We start from the raw sequence: 24,966 nt of genomic DNA, 5'->3' as shown, positions 1-24,966 counted from the left end.
ATTATTAAGCCATTGATCATCTTTCACCACCCATTTTAGGGATGGGTTGGGCACTTTCAAGCCTTCAATGTCTTTTTTTCGGAAATCATCAAATCAACCTATCTAATCTAACCTATATATCTCATCTGATAATATCAAAATAATTTATCACACAATATTCATACTAACTAATATTAGACATTTGTGATTAATTATGGCTAACATATGCGAAATATAAGCTTCGATGTTATTATTTTAGATATTTTAAATTCGAATTCTCACAAATACTGTAACTAATGGTTTTGTGTTTTAGTGATTTTTTTCTACTTCTTAAAGTGGATAATGAGAGTTCAAATTTCTTAAAAGAAAAAAAAAGTGTGTAAATTTCTTATCAATAACAAAATAAAAATAAAAATTTTCCTCACAAATAATAATCAATCATATTACAAATGATACAATTTTTTGGTTGGTCTTGAAGGCCTTAGTAAGTTTTTCACTATGAGTCTCACACTAAATAGCATGGTACAATTGTTTAAAGTTTTTAAAAAGGTAGGAAAATATTATTTGGTGGACTCCGAGTATGCTAATCAACCGAGTTTCTTGGCTCCCTTCAGGAGTCAACAGTACCACTTCTAAGAGTATTGTAGAGCTTCTTGGCGACCCCAAGGTAAAGAGGAAATATACAATCACAGGCACTCGTTTTGCGAAATATCATTGAACGTTGTTTTGGGATGCTTAAGATGAGATTCCCCATCTTGAAGCAAATGCCCCATATAAGTTTGAACCTCAGGTTGCTATTGTTTTAACCTGTTGCACACTTCACAACTTTATAAGAAAGGAGACGCATGTAGATGCAATATTTGATGATGCAACTATGGAGGCGATGATAGATGAAATATAAAATGATAATGATGATGTTCAGGCTAATGTGTCGCAGTCTCGCTCATGACCAATGGATATTTTACGTGATCATATTGCTAATAATATATGGAATACAATTCAGCACCCTTGAAATTGCATTTAGTCCAAACTGTAATAACTACTTTATTATAATTATTTGTTACTATTTGTATAACTGTAATAACTACTTTATTTTAACTATTTGTTAGGATTTGGATAACTATACTAACTACTTTATTTTAACTCTTTTTTACGATTTCGATAAATATAATAAGTTGTGGTAACTATATTTTGCACTTTTTTTATGATTTGGATAAATGTAATAACTTGTATATGCAATCATGTATGAGATATAGGGTGACGGGCCACCTTGTGCATGTGGAAGGGGTCGAATGAATCTTTATACGGCTGAAACTTCAAAGAATTATGGACATTCATTCTATAGATGTCCAGCTTGGGGGTATATAATTTTCTTTGCATTAATAATTTTTTATATGTACATCTTATTGTCACAGGGACATTATAATAATATACAAGTCTTTGATATTTTAGTCACATGCTCGTGCATTTATATGGTTGGATGACATCCACCAACGTCTGCAAGTGGGTAGTCATGTGGAGCAATTGTTGGAAGATGTAGTTATTATTATGCAAGCTCAACAAAATCGGCAAAACTACGTTATCTATGATTATTGTTGTTGTCATACTATAACTATATTATTTATGTTATTACCCATGTTGTTGTTGTTGGTTATTATGACTGTTGATAAATGATGTAATATATTATTTCAATTTTACTTCATGAACTTTTTTTATACCTGTTGACAAATAATGTAATATTTATAAAACTCATGTCTGTAATACCTTCAAACTTATGTAATGTGTAATATGTTGAAAGTTTATTTCAGTTCAATATTGAAACAATGTGTTCGACAACTGTCAAAACAATATGCAGCATTCATAGGTTTTATAATTTAGAATATATTTTATTGGTTTTTATAATAAACTAAGATAAACTTTTAACAATATATATATTAAAAGTTATATCAATTGTATACTAAAATTATACAATAATTAAATTTTACTTTATATTTAATAAAGTTATAAATAATGTATTGACGAAAACATTATTTAAAAACACTCTTTACCAAACATATATATTTCATATTTTTGTTTCATTGATTTTGGTTACACTTTCACTCTGCCAAACATATTTTGTTTTTATATTTCTTTAAACGAAATACCTTGTCAAACATATTCTACCATGTTTCTGTTCCAAAATTCTCATCACAAATCTTCATCACCAAGCATGTTTTGTTTTCATTTCAGAATACTATATTACAAAATACTTGTTTTATTTTAGACTAAAATACAACACTTTCCAAACGGGCCACAATAATCTTTTCACTATAAGTCTCACACAAAATATATAATAAACTTGTCATTAAACATAGCACATACGGTTTGGAATGCGTGTTACCAATGTGGGGATGTCGGTACATCAATTTGCGTGACAAAAAATATTGTTTGCCTCACTAATTGTCACCACCCATTACAGTCAAATGGATCAATCACAAATGATGCAAAAAGGCGTATGATTAGCACTAATATAATTACTGAACTTAAGAAGAAATATTTGTAATATCTCCTGCACAAGGCCATACATTGTCGAGGGTGATTCAGACATTTGACCAGTGGTTACAAAAAGTTTGCAACTAAAGTCATCGTGCTTGAAAGTGTTTGGGGTGAGGAAAGCAAATTAAAGATGATGATTTTCATGCTTAGCAGGAGCTTCACTTAGTGGCACAAACGTAATAATCTCATCTAACCTAATCATCAAATCAACCTATATAATCTAACCTAGACATCTCATCTGATAATATCAAAATAATTTTTCATACTAACTAATATTAGACATTTGTGATTTATTATGACTAACATATGCGAAGTATAGGCTTCAATGTTATTATTCTAGATGTTTAGATTAGAATTCTCACAAATACTGTAACTAATGATTTTGTGTTCTAGTTGTATATAAAAAGTAGACAGTGAGAGTTCAAATTTATTAGGAAACAAAATAATTGTGTGAATTTCTTATCAATAATAAAAGAAAAAAAAAAAAAAAATTCCCTCACAAACAATAATAAATCATATTACAAATGATACAATTTGTTGGTTCGTCTTGAAGGCCTTAGTAAACTTTTCACTATGGCTTCGTTTGGATTGAGGGATTTGAAAAAAAAAAAAAAGGGTAAGGATAGGGTAAGTGTGTTTGGATGAAGAGAATAGAACAAAAAAGAAAGGATTTGGAGGGATAGCCTATCCCTCCAAATCCCTCCAACTAAATCCCTCCCATTTTGACAAGATTTGAAGCGAAAGGAAACAACTTAAGTAAATTTTTCATTAAAGACAAAATTAGCCTTCAAAATTCTATACACAAAATTTATATTACATTCAAGTCCTAGGTCAACAATATTAGGGCAAATCAGATTCGTCGCTTCTATACTCCTCCTCTCGCGTTGTTCGCTTCTCCGATTTCTCTTCTCTCGCGTCGGTCGCTTCTTTGGCTTACCAGAAATCAAGGTTTTAACCATGACTCATTCTTACCACCACTTGGTTTGTTGATCTCTCTCTCTCTCACTGTGTGTCTCTGCAGAAAAACATAAACATAAGCAAAAGCAAAACAAACAAAAAAAGCAAGAAGAAAAATAAAATTTGCTGCTTTTGTAAGAGAGAGTTCAAAATTGTTTCCATCTACTACTAAACTGTTAGTAGATGACATCTATTACCCAAACTATTGGCGTATAGACCTCAAGAAATCTCTAATGTTACTAATTGCTTTGGTTGTGTTGAGTATATTCTTTGAATTTAAATAGATATTATTGACTTTTAATCATTCCATAGTAAGTATTCTATATTTGTCATAATCTGGGTGCAAATTGCCTCTGATTTCTATAAGATTACATATGGTTTCTGAAAGTTCCAAAGCATATTTAGCAATGGAAACTATAATCTTGTTAATTACCTCTCACTACAAAAGAGGTTTATTAAGTGCCAAAACTAACAACAGATTTTCCTAGCATGTGCTACCCTCTCAAATTCAGCATATAAAATCTTTCACCCAAATGATTATGCAAAAGCTTTTAGTAGTAGGCTGTTGGCCTATATATCAAATTCCGAATGTTAACTAAAATGGTAATAACCAAGTGGAATATAAATATTACCACAATTTTCAAAAGCACAGGTTCAGCATGTCTTACATAAGAATGTGTTTTTGAGGATAAAGACTCCTAAGATGAATGCGAATGTAAACATTTATAGCCGACCATACAACAAAATTAATAATGAATTATAAAAACAAACCCTACATTATATGGAGAAATTGCAAGATGAAGCTCACCGTCATTTACAGACTGAGTTGTTAATATTTGAACACACAAAATTCGTTCAGTTTGAAGTTGAAATGAACACTTTCGGAATGAAAGGCCAATAAATTATATGGATTTTATATAATACAAGTAATTCAAAAGAGTAATTCAAGCTTTCCAAATTACAAGTAATTCAAGTTTTGAAAATAAGCTATTTTATTTAAATTAGATACAAAAGGATAATACAGTAACTTGATTATTATTCTTTTTTTATTTCTCTCTGTTTTGTTTTTTTTTTTCTCTCGTGTGTTTTATCCAAATAAGAATATTATATTTTCTTTTCTATTTATCTAAATATGAATATAAATTATAATTATTTTTTTTTTTTTCTCTCCCCTAATTCTTTCTTTTCTTTTCTTTTCTTTTCGGTGTATTCAAACGAATAGTATAAGTCTCCCACAAAATATATAATAAACTTGTCATTAAACATAGCACTGACGGTTTGGAATGCGTGTTACTTAATTAATGTGAGGATGTCGGTACATCAATTTGCGTGACAAAAAATATTATTTGCCTCACTAATTGTCACCACCCATTACAGACAAATGAATCAATCATAAATGATGCAAAAACGTGTATGATTAGCACTAATATAATTACCGAACTTTAAGAAGAAATATTTGCAATATCTCCTACACGAGGCCACACATTGTCTAGGGTGATTCAGTCATTTGACTATTGGATACAAAGTATGCAACAAAAGTCATCGTGCTTGAAAGTGATGGGCGGTGAGTAAAGCAAATTAAAGATGACGACGACTTTCATGCTTTGCCGCGCAGCTTCACTGAGAGGCAGTGGCACAAACGTAATAAGCAACAGAAAACAGGGCATGGACAAAGCACAATATCCCTCCAATTGACAGAAAATGATGGTGTGTGAAACCACATGATGTCCTTGACTTGTTGTTTGAAAGGGTTCCAATCACCAGCATGCCCAATCCACCGGCCAATATAATCCTGATCAATCACAACTCATGTCAATAGACATATGTAGAATTCTATCAGATATTTAGGATATCGAAGATATTAGTGTAAAGGATGACGATCCGCAGATGGTAGTGTAATGGAGAATTGTAATAAGGGTCATTCATAGCTGAAGATTCAAATAAAAAAATGATTGAATATAAATAAATAGATATATAATATTATTTAATATTTAAATTTTTGAATAAATAGGTAAATGCATATTCGTTATAGTTGGTATTATAATCAAATTTAGCCCATGATTCGGTGTCACGCCAAGCGTCCGGCCCAGAAGGTGACCGAATCTTCACTCCGAATTGGCAGGGTGATACAACTGTAACGAGAGCGTTGCGTAAATTCGGGTGGAAGAAATTATAACAAGGGTCATTTATTTCACATCAGATTAGAATAAAAAAATAATTGGGGATAAATAAATATGTATACAATACTATCTAACAGTTTGAGTTTTTGAATAAATGGATAAGGATCTACCCGTTACAAAAATCCTATAGTGAAAATTAAAGAAGGTCGAACTTTAATTAAAATAGATTATTAAATCTAAAAAGCATTGTCCTATATATATTTTTTTAAATTATATATAATTATCGAGTCAAGTTCATTTCCGAATTGACTCAGTTTAAGAGAGAGAGAGACTGTTCATACCATGTAAAAATGAGGCATGCCACTGATAGTTGCCTGTTTGGGGATGCTTTTTGAAGGTCATCTTGAGTACAAATGTTGCAGCCACCAAGCAAATTGGCAAGAATGTGTGCCAGACCAAGAAGAGCGGCTGCAACTAACCCTAGCATGAAGGCTTTGTGGCTTGGCTCTTTACATTCAAACAACCATAGCCTTAAGTGCTTTTCCTGTCCATTAAACCAAAAAAAAAAAAAAATGTTACAAAAGAAATTAAAACCATGTGTTCATGTGAAGTTTCTCCATTTAAGTAGGAGATCAATTAAACACACACACACACACACACAAACAAACACCTGGTTTTGAGCAGCTTCAGCTTTGATGCCCATAATCCCTGCTGCTATGTCCATGGCCACGATCAAAAGACACACACCAACACCAATCACTCTTCCCATTTTTGAGAATATACAGATCAATTAAGATCTTGAAGAAGCCTCTCAAGAAGGAGAAAGAAATTTTAATGGGTTTTGGAGTACTATATATTGTGTGTGTGTGTGTGTGTGTGTGTGTGTGTGTGTGATAATATTCAGATGAGATGGGGAGGAGAATGTGATAGTGAACAAAAGGAACATAAATATAAAGAGTAGAGAGTATTTATGTATTAATAAAAGATGTAGATGTGATTAGATGTGGTAAAGAAAAGTTTCTTTTGTGAATAACAGTGCTTACTTTATTTTTGCTTTAGTGTCTCCTTTTATCTCCTTTTTGCTACTGTTTGGATTCCTTTAATGGGGGTAAGTAAGAAGGAAAGAGGAAAGAAGGGTATAAACCAGCTAAGTAGGGTATCTATTTAGGACAAAAGATGAATCGGTGGAGGAAATAAAGGACCTTCTTTTTTGACTTTTCTTAAGAACTTGAAATAAATTTACTGTCACCAACGTTTTCATACTCCAACCAGTTAATTTTAGATCGGATTCAATTCAATATATATCTTATCCGTTCAAGAATTTAGGTCTCAAAAAAACCAATCACATTTCAATCCATGTACTTATATAATACCCTCGCTGTTATAAAAAAAGTGTCACGCATCTACTAACCATTCACATGAGCAAAGCTCCAACACGTAACTACTTCATTATAATTAATATTCCTTCACTCTTTCAATATTTTCTTAAATTTTCCACTACATTAAAGCTCTGTTTAGTAGGAATGATGAAAATTGAAGAAACAGAACAATCAATGAATAGGACATTTTAAAAAAAGATATTATACCGTTCTCTCTTTTTGTCTGGTTGAGTAAAAAACAACAAAATGAAATAATCTTTTATTTTGTTTGTTTAGATATAACTAATTATAAGAAAAGTTTTATAGTCTAAATGTTTTTATAATATTCTTATCTTTTTTCCTTTAGTGTTTTCTGTTCAATCCATCATCTTTTCTCTGCTGTCCTTACATTCTCTCTCCAAACGAAATAAATTTTATTATTTCATTCATATCTTCCTCCACCCTTCTTCTATCATGTCAAAAGAAACGTAAGTGTTTGGTAGACTATATTTTGGACATGTGAAGTCCAAAAAAAAGAGTTCAAATAATTGATCACTAACTTAAATTTTTTAACGATTACTTGACCAACCAACAATTTTTATTTTTTTTCATATAGAAGTTGGGAGAAGAAGCACTGCCAATTTATAAAATTAAAATAATAAGCCACGCAATGAAACTATAGAAAAAGATACTGTAAGAAAGATTAAAGAAACCATAATATATAATCAGTTAATATTTATGGCAGATAGATCTATTATGATAGCCATATATACCAAGGAAAGCATATGATAGAATTCCATGGCATAATTTGATGACCTTCTTAAAGAAAACAAGTCACACTCATTTTAAAAATCTTATTCAGGATATGCCAAGTGGTCTACTGGCTAGACATCATGTCAAGTGAACAAATTAGTAAATTCTTTTATAAAGGTACGATTACATCAAAAATTAGTGACAAGTTCATATCTGATTACGATAATATTAGATGAAATAACAACAAAATATATCATTCAGATCAAATAAATAAATAAATATATATATATATATATATATATAATAAAAGATGTTTGTAACACAAAACGGACAAGTTCAAAAAAATTTTAAAAAAAATTAATAAGATACAAGTACAGTTTGAATACGTCAAGGTTAATAATATAATATATACATATATATATTATTATATATCATACTTATATATAATACTTATATTTTTTTGCCATTTTATCCATATCATTAATTTGGAATTTAGAGATAGATATTTTTTTTTTTTCCTTAAATTTTATATTGTTTTTCTAATTAATCAATAAATTATGAAAAAAAATAAAAAAAAAAATTGATCAATACAGCAAATTCCATTCCCGCAAACCGTACCCTGCCGACATGTCCCAACTGTAATATTAAATCGGGTCTTATCTGCCTATCCAGCAAGAATCCTATACAGACACCCTAAATTTGAATAGAAAGGAGAGAAGAAAGAATGACTCTGATTATAAGTCTCTCTTTTTTGTTGGGTTGGATGAATAAGAATAGAAAAAATTAACAATTTAATTCACCCCACTGCTTTCCTTCTTACCAAGCATGGCATAAGAGAAGTGTTCAATTTTGTTACATATTTTTAAAAGAAATCTTAACATAATAAAAAATATGGAGAAAGACTAAAAGCAAAAGGGCTAAGAATTAATAAAACTAAAACATAATACATAGAATGTAAACATGACTGAATAGTAAAGGATGACAGTTAAACCTAAGACTAAAAAAGACATTCAGAAATCGGCCGGGCCGGGCGGGGCGCGGGGTCACACCATTGTGTTGTTCCTTGGAATCCCACAGCAGATAATTAAAAAATAATAATAATAACAGAAAAAAAAAAAAAAAAGAGGATGCAACAGAATTGTGGAAACAGAAAGAAAGGGTCGAATGCCTACAAATATATATATATATATATATATATATATATATATATATATATATATATATATATTTCCCCCTTCCACCTTTTAACTTAAAATGAAAGACCAAAATGAACAATGACCCACTGCGAATAATGAATTACAAATTACAAAATTTAGGACCCAAAAACTGTACACAAGAATGAAGAAAAGCAGCATAAAGAATGTTGCTTCGAAATGATCACAAGCTCCCACATCAAATGAGGGCAGCTAAACCTAAACTTGAGAGATCATTCCGAGACAATTACAGGTTGGCTAATAATTCCCCAGCTGCTTCCTTGAAGCCTAAAGAAGCCTAAGCCTGAACTTTAGAAATTTCACCGATCCCACATGGCCTGAAAAATAGAAGGTCTGTGCTTCAACCAATGTACCAATTCTTTGTCCAGTGGAGAATCACGCAAAACGGCATCTAGCATTGGACTGCCAAAAACTTTTGGAGAACTCTTGAATGACCATATCCGGTCCTTGGGCCAGGGTCTCTGGGGCTGCTTCTCCTGATGAAATAACAGAGTGGAGCAAAGTATGTCATACCAAATACGCAAACCAATGATTAAATATACAAGCAATCAACAAGATAATTATGAAAGAACAAGGTAATGGTGGTTAAGTACTGATGAGATCTGATCATGTGCTATCACCAGAGGTACCCTAAGACCGTCAATTTCATTTTCCAGTTAACAGCATGGAATGAACCCTAAACTCACCAAACAGTTGCTAATGCCTTCATTGTCGTCCTATAACAACTTTTCCACAGTGCAAAAATTAGAAAATCTGCCATACAAGCTCTCTTGACACTTTAAACAGCAAAATCTCTTATTTGAACAAAAAAAGTTCACCCCCCTTACAATCCTTAAACAAAAATGTCACTGTTTGTCACACCAATTACTTCAAGTGCATTCTGATTTCATAAATAATTTGCAATAATCAATATAATCACTGGCAAGTCGGGTTCAGGCTGTTCGTTTACTACATGGGCTGGGTTTCTTGGGGGACTCTTCAGTTCAGATAAAATGATAAATAGTTTGCGTTCATATTAAGCAATTTTAATACAACCACCTACCCTCATCCAAGATCTCATTTACAGGGAGCCTGTGTGCTATATTCAGGAAGATATCTATGATACAAGGTTTGGGAGAGTTTTTTTCGGGGAGGGGTCAGGTAAGTACACACACTTTTGCCACGTCCAGGCTCGAACCCCTCTCCACCTCTTTGAGGATGGGGAGGTTATACCATTGGCTAGAGCCCCTTTGGTAAGGTTTGGGAGAGTTGAGAAGACATATTTTTACCCAAAAGGTTTTTATTTGAACCATAATAAGCTAGTCATGAAATCAAAGTCACTATGCTTTTCTGTAGTACAATTTAACGTGTAATAACATAAGTGAATCATTGGATCTAATATCTATACAGGAGAGAACAAAATGTAAACAGAACAAAACAGGGGATTTGGAAGAGGAAATCATCTATATGCTCAAACTCGACAAATAATAGAGGCGCAACTTCTCCTAAAGAAGAGCAAAGTTTGATGCCCAAAGGATACTTGCCTACAAATGATAACCTTGAGTTGGAGTAAGATGAGGATGAAGTTTGATAGTGTAATTCCCAAAGAATAAATAAATAATAAAGCAATTAGAAAGTGCCGCGGGAGGGGGTGGGGGGCTTACCATTCTTGCCAGCATAAATTTCACAGTCCTAGGCCCATAAACACGCTGCCGTGATGGTTTTTGGACCTTGGCATAGAAGGAACCAATATCGGGCAATGACAAGCAACCCCTGCTTGCTCTAGATAGGCTACAATCCGGCTCAGCATTTGCCTGGTTATGCCAATAAATCAGCTGCCCTAGACAATAATTTTCACCATATGTCTTGCAATACTCCTGGAAACCTGACCCCATATTATCGGTATACTTGGGGCCCAGGTCGAGTGGACTGATGTAGACAGGTGATGAAGTTACCCTCTCGTATTCCTGAATGTAAAAAATAAAATTAACGCAAAATAAGGGTAACACAACCTCACAACTGATTTCCTCTTAATTTTAGTAAGTTAGAATGAGAACAGTAACTCACCCGCACTCTATAGAAGCACTTTGTGTGAGCATAAATGTGAATCAAGTCAGCAGCGGCATCATGCCGACTCTTATATGTACACTGAAGATTCCGGACCTCATCTCTCAACCTGAAACAAGAAAGAACAATTTGTGTCATAATAGCATGTTCTACCTGGTTGACATGCAGCTAATGAACAAGAGGGTTCAATGATACTGACCATATTAAAGATTCCCGAAGCTTTTTTAGGATATCATCAGAACCAGATGGATCATGAGCATGAATCTTGGACTTGAGGTCGTTTAGCATGCTATCTTCCATATGAGGAGCCATGCACTGAAGAAGGTCCTCAACAAGCGATCCCTCTCCTTTCCAGAGAAAGGAGACTGCTGCTTCAGGACTAAGCCTCTCCAATGGAGGTGGAGCTTTCTTTGGGTCACCAAACACACATCTCATAACATATCTTACCTGTAAAAAGCATTCAAAAGTCAGTAATATTGAGCAACAAATACTGCTGTTCTCTTATGGTAGAAGTCAGGAACCTGAGTACCAATACTTCACAACAATATCATATTGTGCAAAAATAAATAAAAAATCTTTGTATTAGAATGCAGACTCGAGTCATCCCAAATCCTCTAAATTTATTCTACCTTGGTAAGGAACTTTCTGATTCAGGGAATTTCTACAGAAAGCCTCATCCTAGATAAATTGTGTTGCATGCACCTTTATTATGCTTAGTTAAGCCACATTGAGATTGAGGATATTATAAAGTAGCATAAACACTTCCTTAAGAAAATAAATGACAGATAAAAAATTCCTTCACAAAACAAGATCCGTAGCTACCTTGTCAAGGGTAAGAGCCAAATTCTGAAGTCTTTGGTTGTAGACACCCTCAGCCTGTCTCATGAAAAAAGAAAAAGCATTGAGTACCCGAAATGTAACTGCAACCATACCTACACAAATAAGCCCATGCTGACACAACATGCTGTGTGTGTGTGTGTGTGTGTGTGTGTGAGAGAGAGAGAGAGAGAGAGAGTGAGAAGGGCTAGGTTGCAGTCAACAATATTCACCTGGACCTCAGCATCACTTTTCTCAACCTCCAGGCATATATCTGCAAAGAATTTTCTCTTTTCTTCCAAATTATGCTTTAAAATCTCCTCAGGAAGTTTAGTTCTTTCAAAATTGATGAACCTCACCTTCATCCAAATTCAAGTCAGGAAACAATCCTAAAAAGTTTAATCCCATAAGTGAAGTGTGAACACAGCAAAGAAACATACCAGACGCGCAGAGTACGCAATTAGCCAATCAGGTAACCCCCCTAGCAAACAACGTCCAAGACCAGCCTTGCCCAAATCAATATAATCTTCTTCCAAAACTGAATTCAATTCACAAGCCTCTAGCATCAAGTGATGTCGATCCAGTATCCCATGGCGATCCTTCAGTACCTAGAAGACAATATAGTCCAGGTAACATATAATGTAGTGACTTGAAATTCAAGGAAAAGAAAGACAATTCAAAATCAATTGCCTTTTGATGTAATGACCCCACCAAAAAAACATTAAAATTTTATTATCAGACCAGGCAGAATACTAATCAGGCGGGGCTGATATACCAGGCATGTCAGGCCCAAACTTCCTAGACAGCCCAAAACTTTCAGAGTCCTTTCTTCCTCCTTTTTGGGTTGGGGGTGAGGGGGGTGTTAAGATTGGAGAGGAATGGATGGGGGCACAGTGTAGGTATCAGCAGCTGAGAAACTGGTTCAATTTTTTTCATTGGATTTTTAAAAAGATAAACAAAAATTGCATTCCAGTCTGTACCTTCTGGAAAGCACCTTCACCAGTCAGATTCAAATAGCTCCCACGGCAAACTTGGCTGCCACACAAACAAACAGAAGCTTCGTATTCTTCCTTACTCTGCAGCATAGTTGGGAGACATCAACATCAAGACTAATTATTATATTAATAATAACTATTAAAGATTAATAAATTTTCCTAAGTCATAAAGGAGGCTTGACAGGCTGAAGATGCGCACCTCCGTAACGGAATTATAATCAAAGGTAACCTCTTCACCATATCCAATCGGGCGCACAGTATAGATTCCAATCTGGTACTTGCCATCAACAGCAGTAACTCTGCTTTCATGAAAGGTGGGGAAATACGGTATTAGCATGACAAAAATGTGTTGCTACAAAAATAACTGCAACTAAGCAGAAGCTGATGATGTAACTCAATCAAACAACAATTATCTCATGGAGAGAGATTCATTTTCAATGACTTCAACAAAATCTGTTACATAAGATGAGAAATCTTTTTAGTATTACATTTTATTCCCCAAGTATTAATCGTACATGAATACTTCCCTGACATTTAGCTCTATTAAAGCCACATCTGTTAAATCCCTGGAAATAATACTTTGATCAGACACAATGTTCTTTTAGCCATCCTTCAGTCATTTTGACACCTTCAGCTCAATTGAAATTACTCTGACCGATACAATAGTTCGTCTTCCTATAGGTAACTCGTATTTATTTGGTGCCACCTCCAACTTATTATGAAGCATCACTTGATATTCACTACTACTGGTGCCACTAGCTCATCTTAGCATCCTCAATTCAGTTATGCATATTCTCTAGTCATTCCCATCAAAACGATTCAAACTATAAACAAGAGTTAAATCAACAAGGAAAATATTATCTTAGATATTGCACACTTAATTTTTCTTTTCTTTTCCATAGTATTTCAAATCAGAACTCAAAAGCCTGAAGCCACATAACTGAAATCAACACGAACCAGAATTGGAACCTTAAGAAGATCAAAATTTCTACCATTTAGATTATCCTGACATGATAGTTTTAGAATCATACTTAAAAAGGAGATGGATTAATTTCATTTAACAATATCAACATATAAAGCAATGAAAATCATAAATTCAAGTTTGGTTGAACAAAAATAAATACATAAATGAAGTCCGATGATATGCCAAGTGGAATATTTTATTCTCAAGACTATATTTGAACTCTCTTAAGAAAACTTTCTAATGTCTGTAACAACCAATTTCTATATATATTCATGGAGAAACACACATCAATTGCTTCCTCACAGGGAAAAAATAAAAAAAAATAAAAAAAACACCAGTATAAATAATTACGAGAAGTAAAAAACTTACTTTGCTTCACAATTAGGTCGACATGAGTGACAAATTCGACTTGCATAGTTTGCCTTGTGCATTGCATCAACAACCACCAAATCATACCCATCAGCATCACCCTGCCGGACAACCACATGATCAGGTGAAAATGTTTAAGAATTAAGGAGAAACAAATGGACATCACAACCATATGATATAAACTTAGTTTGAGCAAAGGGCACCTTTGGCCTCTCAAGATATATGTTGTAGAACTCCGGTGCAGGATCTTTATTGTTTTTTTGCATGGAACGAATCCCATCTTGTTTCTCAAACCATTTCCAGGCAGGATAAACCTGTAGTAATCAGAAGAGGAGGAAAAAAAACAACTTCAAGAGAAGTTACAGCATCATAAAAGATAATTCTCCTCTAAAGCAAGCAGACCAGCAGCACGATAAGTTGATGCAATCCAATCTAGATTTTTTAATAAAAATATGATATAAAAGATGAAAATGATTTCATCACAGATTGAATTAAATTGCCATAACTTAATCTCTTGTTCATGGTAAGGTTAAATATATGAAAATTTCAGTTAGACTAGCTTCAAATAAAAAAAGGCATAGAATTCCCAAACTACATGCATGATATTAATAAAGTGCTCATTGTCACATAGAAAAAGTTACAACCAATTTAAGCAGGCAGCAGGAGACGGCAAAATCACCTTTCAGTGACAACAAATAAATGTATCCAGAAGAAACTGAAAATCTTAACACAAAAAAATGATGGACAAGAACTCCACATCCAAGAAGACTTACCAAGTTTGGAAATGATACTGACATAGGAAACATTAAAGGCAAACTAGAGGGAGTAATTCCTCAATTATGCCAAACTTCTCCCCAGGTTTCCTTTTTTTTTCCCCCTTCTCTCTGTCAAAATTCTTTTTTCTATTGCAAAGTGGAAAGTTCTTAGAGAAGATATATTCTAGGTCAAAACATCTCCTGACACTATTCTTGATAGGACAAAAGTTGGTGTTGCTTAGTAATATCAGTATATGTTTTAATATCACCGTGCATTCCCTGATTACTCCAAAAACTTTATAATTTTTTTTCTTTCTATCAAACATAACAAAACAAGTTTGACCAAAGCTATAGGTCCTCATTGCATAACACTACAAGATACTAAGGATCAAGCTCCACCAAATACACACCATTACCATGCATTCCCTGATTGCTCCAAAAAAATAATTTCTTTTTCTATCAAACATATCAAACCAAGCTTGACCAAAGATATAGATCCTCGTTGCATAACACCACAGAATACCATGGATCAAGCTCCACCAAAGATGCATAAAAGCGCGCACACACACATGTAAATAAAGTATACACAATTTTATATATAATTAAATACCCAAATAATGAATAAAAGTCAAACATCATAAAATTCCCGATTTGTTAGTAAAAACTACTACAATATTTCATTTTCTGGGTTACGCTGACATATGTGCTATTTCTAAAGAATGTCATGCTCATGTTATCAAGGTCAAAATAGCAAGACATTTAGTTATGCAACAAAAATTAAATAACTTTGCAGAAAAAAATTAAGAAGGCACACTAATCAAGAAAATAAAACTTGGAGCAAGAGTAATTCCCATGACAAGTTATCGCGTCCATACCTCTCCCAGAAACTCTACAACAAAATCCTCTTCGCCAAAACCACCTTCTTTGTTGCAAACAACACCAAGTCCCTGATGAACGCATCCCAATACGATTTCGCATAAAAATAAAAAGATTAGAATCAAAATTGTCAAAGTAAAAAATAAAGAAAGAATAATGTATTAAGTTAATAAAATTAAACAATAGTGTGCGCATACCTTTCTATAAGCAACATAATTGTCCTCGGGACGACTATCAATTGCCTTCAGGATACATAGGCATAGTTGTACAGTTCGTGTTTCGTGGTCTTCCTCCGCAGTTTCCAGGATTTCTTCTATAACAGGCTTCAAAAGATGCATCATAGGAGTGTTTCCAGTGCCTGTGAAGTGCCTGACATGCTTATTCAAAGTACGGAGGAGGACATCTTCAATAAACAAATGCTTATCCACTAGAGGCCAATCCTCAGGCATGGAATCGAGTAAAAGATTATGAGTGTACGGATCTATTCCGTAAACTTCTTGTTCTACCACCTCATCTCCAAGCTGTTTTCGAGGTTTATAGTCCTTAACTTCTGGAATTTCCATGTCAGACTCCTCAGTGCCGCTTTTCTGAGAATTTAGCTTCTCATCATAATCCTCAGGTAATGACACTTGCATCTTCCTTTGCACTTCCTCCTCATCTGCTACAATAACATACTGATCAATGACTTCATATTTCCTAGTTACAGGAGGAACAAGGCTAGATTTTGTCATTCGAGCACCCCATTCACGGTCATCTGTCAGAGAATCAAACCCATCATCTGCTGTGAAGTATGCATCTCCTCTTGATACACCAGTTCCACCTTCTGAGCGGAAATCAGAGTCACTTTCTGTATCTGAGACAGTACTCTCACTATCAGTCCTTGTTTCTTCAGACGACCGGTCTAGGTCATCTGACGTCTCACTTCCTGAATCCATACTTTTTTTATTCAGCCTGGATAATCGCCTTTTAATTTCTCGATCAGATGCATACTCTCCATAATCAGAACCACCATTAACGAAGGAGGTTCCATTACTCCTATACATGTGTTTCCTTTCAGTCACTTTATTGATTTTCTTATATTTTGAGGTAGCTGAGAAGAATCCTGCAGATGAATCGTCTTTCCAAGTCTTCATTGTCTCATATGTCTCATGAGAAGGCTTAGAACTCCCCTCCAGACGCGTGGCAAGCTGGATAAATAATGTAATAATGCGATTCATGTCTCTAGCGTCAGCACGATTTTTCACTCTGCATTCACAAAAGGTGCAAGACATCATCACGTGCACGATATTAAGAAATAAGGACCACAGTATATAGTGGGGGAAGGAAACAGACAATCAATATTGACTACCACATATTACAGGGTTTAGTTAAATAAAAAGAGTTAAGGTAACATGAAACATCCGTTGTGGAGAAATCAATGTTTTTAAACTTTGCACAAAAAATAACAAGAAACCATTCAATTGAGTAGTCCACAATCCAATAACACACAAACATACACAAGAGGCTGAGGTATGAGAACCCTACAGAATTCTCAAACCTGGGTGTTTATACATAGTAAATCTAAAATGAATTTGCTAACAACTTTAAGTTCATCATTGGAATATGTCACGAAGGGCACTCAGATCACAACTTAATCAGAAACTAGTGTAGGGTTTATCCCTTCTCATTGAAAGCTCTATAAATTTCATACTTCAAACATTTGGTGTCATTCATAAAATTACTAGCCATATCCCCAGACACAGCCATAAAAAGAAAACAAAAGTAGAAAGGGCAGAAAAGCATACTTTATTGCATCCCTGCACATTCGACTTATATCGTCCTTGACGGAACTCAAGCCGTGGCCAGCATAATAACCATTCTTCATCCTATCCTCAATTTCGGCAACCTGATCAACAAGAAGAAAACAAGAATATCAGCTCTAAGGAGACTATACCATAAGACGTATCAAATGAAACAAATCATGGTACTACCTTGGGCACAAAGAAATCAAAGGTATTCTCCTTCATGATGTCCTTCAGACTCAAAGCAAGAAATTCCTTCACCCTCTTATAGCCATTTTCGGATTTCTTGATGGCCAAACGCCTCAAATGGGCACCCCTAGAAAAGATGGACGAGGACCTTCTGGCATCAAAAAGTTTTGAACGCTTGTACAAGTTCTGGCGGAAGAACTGGTTTACCGAGTCTCTCCTGTCCAAACTTTCAAAATAATCTCTCAGTCCACTGGAATCTTCCATTGGAGAATCCAGACCGTTATGAGTTCTAAAGACTGATGAACTTTTCTCATTTATGTGTTTAAGACTCTTTATTTTTGAATGTGAACCCCGGGACTTGATCCAATTAATATTTGGAAATCTATTTACCAACTCCTCGAATTGGTTGCAACCTCTGATATCTATGTATGATAAGCAAGTGAACGAGTGGAGAATTTCTTCAAGAATGCTGGAACTAACATTGGTGCAACCAAGTAGAACAAAGGAAGTAATCTTTTCTTTGTTGTAACCACTCTGCAAGCAAAAAAATATACATTAAACCTGAAAAGAATAAAAACTTTCTGTATGTTACCCTCACCACCAAGACAGGAAAATCTACCATGATATCACGGATTGTGAAATCGGTGCAATAAGTGGTAACTGCTGACAAGTCAACCTGTCTGGAGATGTCCTTGTAGAATTTGACAACAGATCTCCAGTGCTTACAAGTTAAAGCAGCAATAACAAGAGATTTCACATCAGCACTAAGGATATGGAAGACTCGTGCCAGCACACAACCATTGAGTAGACCCCAGCTCCCCGTCTCAATTTCAGAACCGGCATTTTCTTCTTCATTAAAAGTAGCATTACCAAGCAAATCATCAAACGTGCATTCAACCTTATGAACAGTTGGTATTTCTTCCTCCATTTCGTACTCTTCTTCACTTCCATCAACCAGCAACCTTGCTCTTTTGCCAGCACGAAATTGATCTGTGTCGATTCACAATTCATCACTTGTGATTTTAGTATTTACACAAATAAGAACTCAGATGAGTACCATGCAAAAAGTAAAAATAAGGAAACTGGGATCTAAACATAACAAGGCTCTACCAACAGGCCAGTGGCCTAGCGGTACCAAGCCCCTACTTTCCAAAGGGAGGTCAGGGGTTCAAGCCTCAGTGGAGGCATGTGTGTGTGTGAGTACCATCTAAGAAAAAAAAAAAAAAAAAAAAAAAAAGAGGCTCCAAACAGGAGAAACCCTCACAACCAGATGAATCATGCAATAATTGATGCACAATTATGACTTGCAGGAACTGCACTGCAAGGTTCTCAAACTAGAGCTAAGAAGTTATAAGAAGAGAGGAGGAGGGGGGGTTGGTTTATACATTCACAAAACCCTTTGAAGTATACTTTCTTTCATACAACCACACCATACTAATTTTTTGTCAATGGGAATCTCGAACGGTGATCCGCTAATGGGGACACGGACTACCCTTCTCCAGCATATTGAATCTGAGGTCAAAAGGCACTGTTGGCGTCGATTTGCAATTTAAAAATGTAATGGTGACATCATAATGCCCTTTTTGTTGATCAAAATGTCCTAAAGATTAAGATGAATAAATGTATATATATTAGATGGGTGCGATCACCCAGTCAGAATGTCATCATCATAGACTTCCCCCACCCCCAGGGGATTTTGGGCTATGGGTGAAACAATACACATTGTTATGATCTATAAACTGAAACGTCCAAAGTAGACATCAACCTTTTCTTAAATAATAAATTCATATGAAACTATTTTACTTTAACTTTCCTGTCTTTTCATTATTTTATGTTTTACACCTTTTCTCTTTTCCAGTACACGGACAAATCCATCATATTGGTTTGCTGTTAAAAACTTGTAACATTATGGCCTCAGTTGATTTTACTTGGTCAGTTAAGGGTATTTAGTGATACATCAGGGGGGCAATATGATAAACACACATAATTTCAAGAATGGTGGAAGGAATCTCTAATAAATCATCCTGAAAAATTATACTTTAGTTGCTTAACACAAAATCAGTCCTCTGCAAATTCCATAGGATTTACACATACCTGATTTTTGGAATTTATTACCAACAGCTGGGTTATACAGGTGTTTTTCCATCTCCTTTTTTGGCTGTTTAGCAGTAATCCATGGATCTAAGACCTCATTTATAGCTGCTGCGAACTCCCGGCTCTTATATGATTTCATGACCAACTCATGAAGCTTCCCTCGAGTATAACCAACGAACTGTGGATGCAAGCTATGGAATGAAATAAAAGCTTTGCTGCTTCTATTAAACACAGCACTCTGTGAATTTAAAAGAGAAGCTCCAGAACTATCACTGGATGTTGCATTTGTCTCGTGTTTGATACTGTGAGCAGTCTCTGAAGCCTCTGCTGCAGAGGTAACCGGAACCCAAACTTTATCAATTTTTCTGAAAGCACTGCTATTCTTCTGGATGATTCCTTGATCTACCAAAACTTGCAGCTCTGAAAATGACGCAGGCCCTCGTTCATGCCCAGCACCATCAAGGTAATACCAGTCACCCAAGTGTAATTGTAAGTCACCTGCTGTGCAAAGACGGTCTTTTGGGGCACCAATAGATGTGATACTGTTCCAAGAGCCTTGTGAGTCTTGGTCCTGAATGACATTAGGACGAGAAACGCCTTCTTCCAATGATCTCTTCACATCACCAGTTGCAGAGTGTGCCCGAGTGGACCTTGAAGAATATCTTTCTTTTCCTCTGATTTTCGTGCGGGATTCAGAGACAAATGATCCATGGTCCTTGACAACACACGAATTTATCCTGACCACTGGGAGCATGGTTCCTCTCACTCCCCTTACCACAATAGGTTTAGTTTGACTCAATCTGCTGACACCATTACAATCATTCCACTCGTCTGGCAAGGAAAAGGCCCAAGGTGGAAGATCAAGCCTTCTACTCTGAGAAGGATAATACAGTTCATCTTTTCTAGGCCACCGAGGGTCCTCATAACCAGACTTTGGCATCTGACACAGTGGGTATCCATCATTGAGGACAAATTTCTTTTTCCAGGATCTATCTTGGGCAGCTTCATCATTTCTCTTCCAATCCCCACCCTTGCATGACAGTCGGCCAGAGAACCAGTCGCCGGTGTCGTCACATGCAAAAGCATTTTCCTTGTCAAAAGCTGCGCTTGACCTTGATTCTGTAACTTCTTTTAAGGCAAGTTCAGTGCACCTCAGCAAGCCCTCAACTGTTCCTTGGTCATACTGTTCCCCAGTGCAAGATCGATGCCAAGTGAAATCTGGTGCATCCAAAATAAATTCTTTGTCATGAGGTATAATAACATGCATGCGTCAGGACATATCTTATACATAAACTTATAACAAAAATAAATAAATAAAGATTTAACTGTAAATCTATAAGAATAAGTTCAACAATGCTGAACAGTAATAAAATGTTTTAATCGGATTTCATATTCTATGATATAAGGTTTATAATTTCGAAATTAATTATGTTAACAGCAGGGTTGTCAAAAACAAGATGTCATTATATCTTTTGTGTGTGTGCTTGATGCTATATTGGTTCTTCTTTCATTTTGTGCTGATAATATCACATAAATTGTATGCTAAAAGCAAAATAGTGCCAGGTCACCAATATGTGGCACCTCCTTCAAAGAGAGATGTTACCACAAAGAAGCTTAAAAAATAAAGGAAAAAAAAAAATTGAAGAAAAGAAAAGAAAAAGACTACCTTCGAAGTTTCCCCATCTCTCCCACTCTTCATGCTCAAACGTCATACGCAGAACTTCTGCAGAACAATCGAATTCAAGAGGCAGGAAAAACATAATAAGCTATCTACTAAAAGATGAGGAACATCTAATGAACTAATTGAACAATACACAAAATTTAAGGAAAAGCAGAAGAAAGCTAAAAGAACAAATAGTTACCCCCTACTGTCTCTAGTTCCCTGCCAGGAACAACAGTGACACCCTCCAAAAATGCTCCAACTCTTTCATCAATATGGAGATCTTCTAAATTCTCTGATGCAACTAAACTGTCATCAGGGCAGAACATTGCCTCCGGCAAACTGGCTGGTGTGTCATCAGCTAGCTGATTACAAGACTGCACAGCATCTCCAACATCTGCCAATACATTACCAGGGGCCTCAGGAGGGTTTACGAGCTGAGTAACAATGTCTGATGCAATGGACGGAAAATTCATTGCCACCATAGGGGAAACCGCATTTTCAACAGCTACCCACCTGTCACTGTCTAAGTGTTTAATCAAATGATCAGACACAATAAAGCCTTCTTCCACAAGTTTCTTAAGGTCACACAATTTGGAAGGCCCACGTTCCACACCAAAATGATCAAGGTAGAACCATTTCCCAGTTGTTGTATCTGCCACAATTGGGACATGTGGCGGTGTGTCACATATATCCATGTCTTCTTCCATAGAAGGAAGCTCTTCAATAGTTCCATTAACCTGAGGAGATTCTTTACAAGTCACACTTGGACTCTGAGTCTGCTCTTGCTCTTGAGACAGCGGGTTGGCAGTTTTCTCAGTGGAACCGTCATCATTATGCAAATTACTTCTATCCTGAGATTCTTTAGCTGAGAAATGTGAATCTCTTCCAAAAGGATCCTTCTGATTGAGCTTCTCTTCTTTTCCTTTATTCGCATAATGAGAGTATCGCATTTCGCTTGCTCCAGTTCTTCGACTTGCTTCCCGGTAATTATTGGGCCTACTCCGATCATGTGGGGACCGGTCCAATAAGTTTGGAGTCCGCTCCCTACGATCAAGGTATCGTACTCGATCTTGTGGGGACCGTCCTGAATTACTAGGGCTCCGGTTTCTACGATCATAGTGATGAGCCCGTTCATATGGTGACCTTTCACGGCCGATTGGACTACGATCCCGGTAATCAAGATAGCGGGCCCGGTCACGTGGGGACCGTTCAGGATGGCGTGGGCTCCTACCATGCTTGTCATAAACTATTCTGGAAGAGGAAGAAGATTCATAATGCCTAGAAGAGTACTTGTCAGAGGAAATATTCCTGGATGAAGAAGAATTTTTATATGACCTCTCAACAGAACATCGTGAATACTGCTCTGCGCATGCAGAACGATTGCCCCCATCAGAAATCCTAATGCTTTTTATGCTTGTATAATCACTGTACTCTCCATGGTGTTTCCACTCACTGCTATCCGAGTCATTACAATGCCGCTTCAATCGGTTTCCAGATGAGTATTCTCTCCCATGATTTCTACCATTGCTGTGTTCAATCTTCAGGGAACCTTCTTCTTCTACAATTTTTGAACTTATCCTTGGGTTTCTCTCTTGGCCAGTTTCCCACCTGGAAGACCTTTTCACATGCTGACTCCCGCTTCTATTCAATTCTTTTTCAGCTGAATATTTCGCAGAAGGCGGTGTCCACTCGCGATCACATTTCCAACCCTTGTCCTTAGCTGAATCATCACGGCGCATCTTTGCGTACCTATACTCATCCTTCACCATTTCACTTTTATGCCATCTTTCTGGAATAAACTCTCCTTTCTCCACGTCATCTTTGGAGCCTCTCCACGAGCCAATTTCCTCCCTTTCTGGCTCCCGTCTTCTAAACTTCTCTGGAACATCATCACCCCGAGACCTCCCAGAACTGAAGTCCCCTCTATCTACATCCCCTTTTCGCCACTTCCCATGAAGAAATTCCCCCTTCTCTACTTCCCCTTTCCTCCAGTTCTCAACTACAAATTCTCCCTTCTCAATTTCGCTCTTAATTTTGAATTTTTGTGGCTTTTCAGGAATGAACTCCCCATTCTCCACCTCCCCTTTTGGCCACTTCAATGAACCCAATTCACCTTCTTCTACTTCCTCTTTCTGCTCCTTATCTACAAATACTTCACCATTGTCAACTTTTCTACTACTATTTTTCCCTCTTTCAGAACCCAATTCGCTCTTTCCTAACTCTGTTTTCTTCACAAGCTCCTCTCTTTTCACCTTCATCTTCATCTTTCGCTCTGCAAACTTGAGCGCCTTAGAAGTGAACTTACCATTGTTGCCTCCGCAAAAAGTCTCGGAAATCGAAAAGCGTTCCATAATAGGCTGTAAAGACACACATGCAATGCCGCCATCGCCCATGGAAGTCCAATCAGTGCCCGAAAAACCAAGCGAACCCTAATTCTCCCCTTCACCGGGGCTATCGATGCTCATACTGCAATTCCTTCAGCGCTATCAATCTTCACAGCAGCCCGACGCGCTAATATGAACCAAAAACACATAAGAAGAAACCAATTATACACTAATTCGTCACCTTAACAATGTAGGGTTTCAAAAACAAACACGCACGCATAAGCTCTAAACCTTGAATTGAAAAAATCATAAAAGAAAAAGGCGTTGAAATTGAAACCCTAGTGCATGAATCCAACGAGAAAGAGATGGAAGATAACTTACGACGAAACCAAAGAGCTGAGTCGATGGATCGACAAGCGAATCTTGAGAGCTTTCGGATCGAACAACGTAAGAGATGGACTCGAAGAAGCACGCAGATCGATGAACACCGTGAGAAAGAATAACCGGAGACGAATCTCTCTGATAAACTCTCTCTATATATATGTGTGTGTATGTGTATATGGTATATTATGTATGTTCTCTCTATATATCGTTCTTAGTTGTTCTTGGTCTGCAAGACGAAACCTTCGTGTTCATTTCTCATTTTTCCGTTCTTTGCCCCTTTCCGTATTTATTAACGAAAGTGAGAACACAAAAAATAACAAAAACAAAAACACAAGGGACCGTATGTGAAACTGTATTTTTCTTTTTGATATACGGTTTAAGTAGCCGACTTTTCTTTTCGTTTTTTTTTCTTTTTTTCTTTAAATAATTATAAGGCAATTTTCCAAGCCGAATCCATATTGTGCAGATGAAGGATGAGAGACACTCTTGGGGGAAAAAAAATTTGGATGGAGGAGATGGATCCCGGTAGAGATTTGGCAAGAGATTGTATCTTTTGTTTCTTTTTGTTCCGTTAGATAAAAATATTAGTTATGAGAGAAGGAAACATAAAATTTTAAATTGTTTTTACTGTTATGTCTAATAATATCTATAATATTATAATTTATAGAGGATAATATTATAATTTAAAACTTGTGTAATTTAAGAAAGTATTTAATTTAAAAATTCTATAAGAGTCCACTTTTCTTCCTCCTCTCATTGGTCTACTTTTGGAAGGATAAAATTTTGTAAAAAAA

At 35.8% G+C, this 24,966-nt stretch overlaps 2 protein-coding genes across 2 annotated transcripts; both read right to left on the bottom strand.

The window, feature by feature from the left end:
• Nucleotides 1–4,868: 4,868 nt before the first annotated feature.
• On the bottom strand, nt 4,869–6,545 carry LOC132307329 (protein VASCULATURE COMPLEXITY AND CONNECTIVITY-like). The gene is made up of 3 exons (XM_059805052.1): nt 6,262–6,545; nt 5,933–6,135; nt 4,869–5,263 (listed from the first exon to the last, which is right to left on the bottom strand). The coding sequence occupies exons 1-3, from the start codon at nt 6,358–6,360 to the stop codon at nt 5,089–5,091; spliced, it is 477 nt and encodes a 158-aa protein (XP_059661035.1). The 5' UTR covers nt 6,361–6,545; the 3' UTR covers nt 4,869–5,088.
• Nucleotides 6,546–8,970: 2,425 nt separating this feature from the next.
• LOC132307328 (histone-lysine N-methyltransferase ATXR3) lies at nt 8,971–24,453 on the bottom strand. Its single transcript, XM_059805051.1, has 20 exons — nt 24,170–24,453; nt 21,664–23,975; nt 21,468–21,524; nt 19,802–21,019; nt 18,327–18,697; nt 17,708–18,241; nt 17,522–17,622; nt 15,935–16,982; nt 15,737–15,808; nt 14,310–14,420; nt 14,107–14,207; nt 12,973–13,072; nt 12,759–12,854; nt 12,219–12,386; nt 12,012–12,137; nt 11,785–11,838; nt 11,162–11,409; nt 10,963–11,071; nt 10,560–10,862; nt 8,971–9,392 (listed from the first exon to the last, which is right to left on the bottom strand). Exons 2-20 carry the CDS (start codon nt 23,855–23,857, stop codon nt 9,216–9,218), a joined length of 7,188 nt encoding a protein of 2,395 aa, XP_059661034.1. The 5' UTR covers nt 23,858–23,975; nt 24,170–24,453; the 3' UTR covers nt 8,971–9,215.
• Nucleotides 24,454–24,966: the final 513 nt, after the last annotated feature.

This window comes from Cornus florida, unplaced genomic scaffold (assembly GCF_030987335.1).
Source record: "Cornus florida cultivar Cherokee Brave unplaced genomic scaffold, ASM3098733v1 CherokeeBrave_3.0.0_Hap2_Chr05, whole genome shotgun sequence".
NCBI classification, from domain to species: domain Eukaryota; kingdom Viridiplantae; phylum Streptophyta; class Magnoliopsida; order Cornales; family Cornaceae; genus Cornus; species Cornus florida.
The sequence above is the reverse complement of the archived record's forward strand: the minus strand, read 5'-3'. Positions and strand labels throughout refer to the sequence as shown.

Excerpts from the sequence above, each read along its gene's own strand:
- LOC132307329 (XM_059805052.1), bottom strand. The coding sequence starts at position 6,360 with ATGGGAAGAGTGATTGGTGTTGGTGTGTGTCTTTTGATCGTGGCCATG. Across the intron at positions 6,136-6,261 it reads CTGAAGCTGCTCAAAACCAG|GAAAAGCACTTAAGGCTATG; the intron begins GTGTTTGTTTGT and ends TTTAATGGACAG. Across the intron at positions 5,264-5,932 it reads GCATGCCTCATTTTTACATG|GATTATATTGGCCGGTGGAT; the intron begins GTATGAACAGTC and ends GTGATTGATCAG.
- LOC132307328 (XM_059805051.1), bottom strand. The coding sequence starts at position 23,857 with ATGGGCGATGGCGGCATTGCATGTGTGTCTTTACAGCCTATTATGGAA. Across the intron at positions 12,855-12,972 it reads ATTATAATTCCGTTACGGAG|AGTAAGGAAGAATACGAAGC; the intron begins GTGCGCATCTTC and ends ACTATGCTGCAG. Across the intron at positions 11,072-11,161 it reads CTTCGGGAATCTTTAATATG|GTTGAGAGATGAGGTCCGGA; the intron begins GTCAGTATCATT and ends TTCTTGTTTCAG.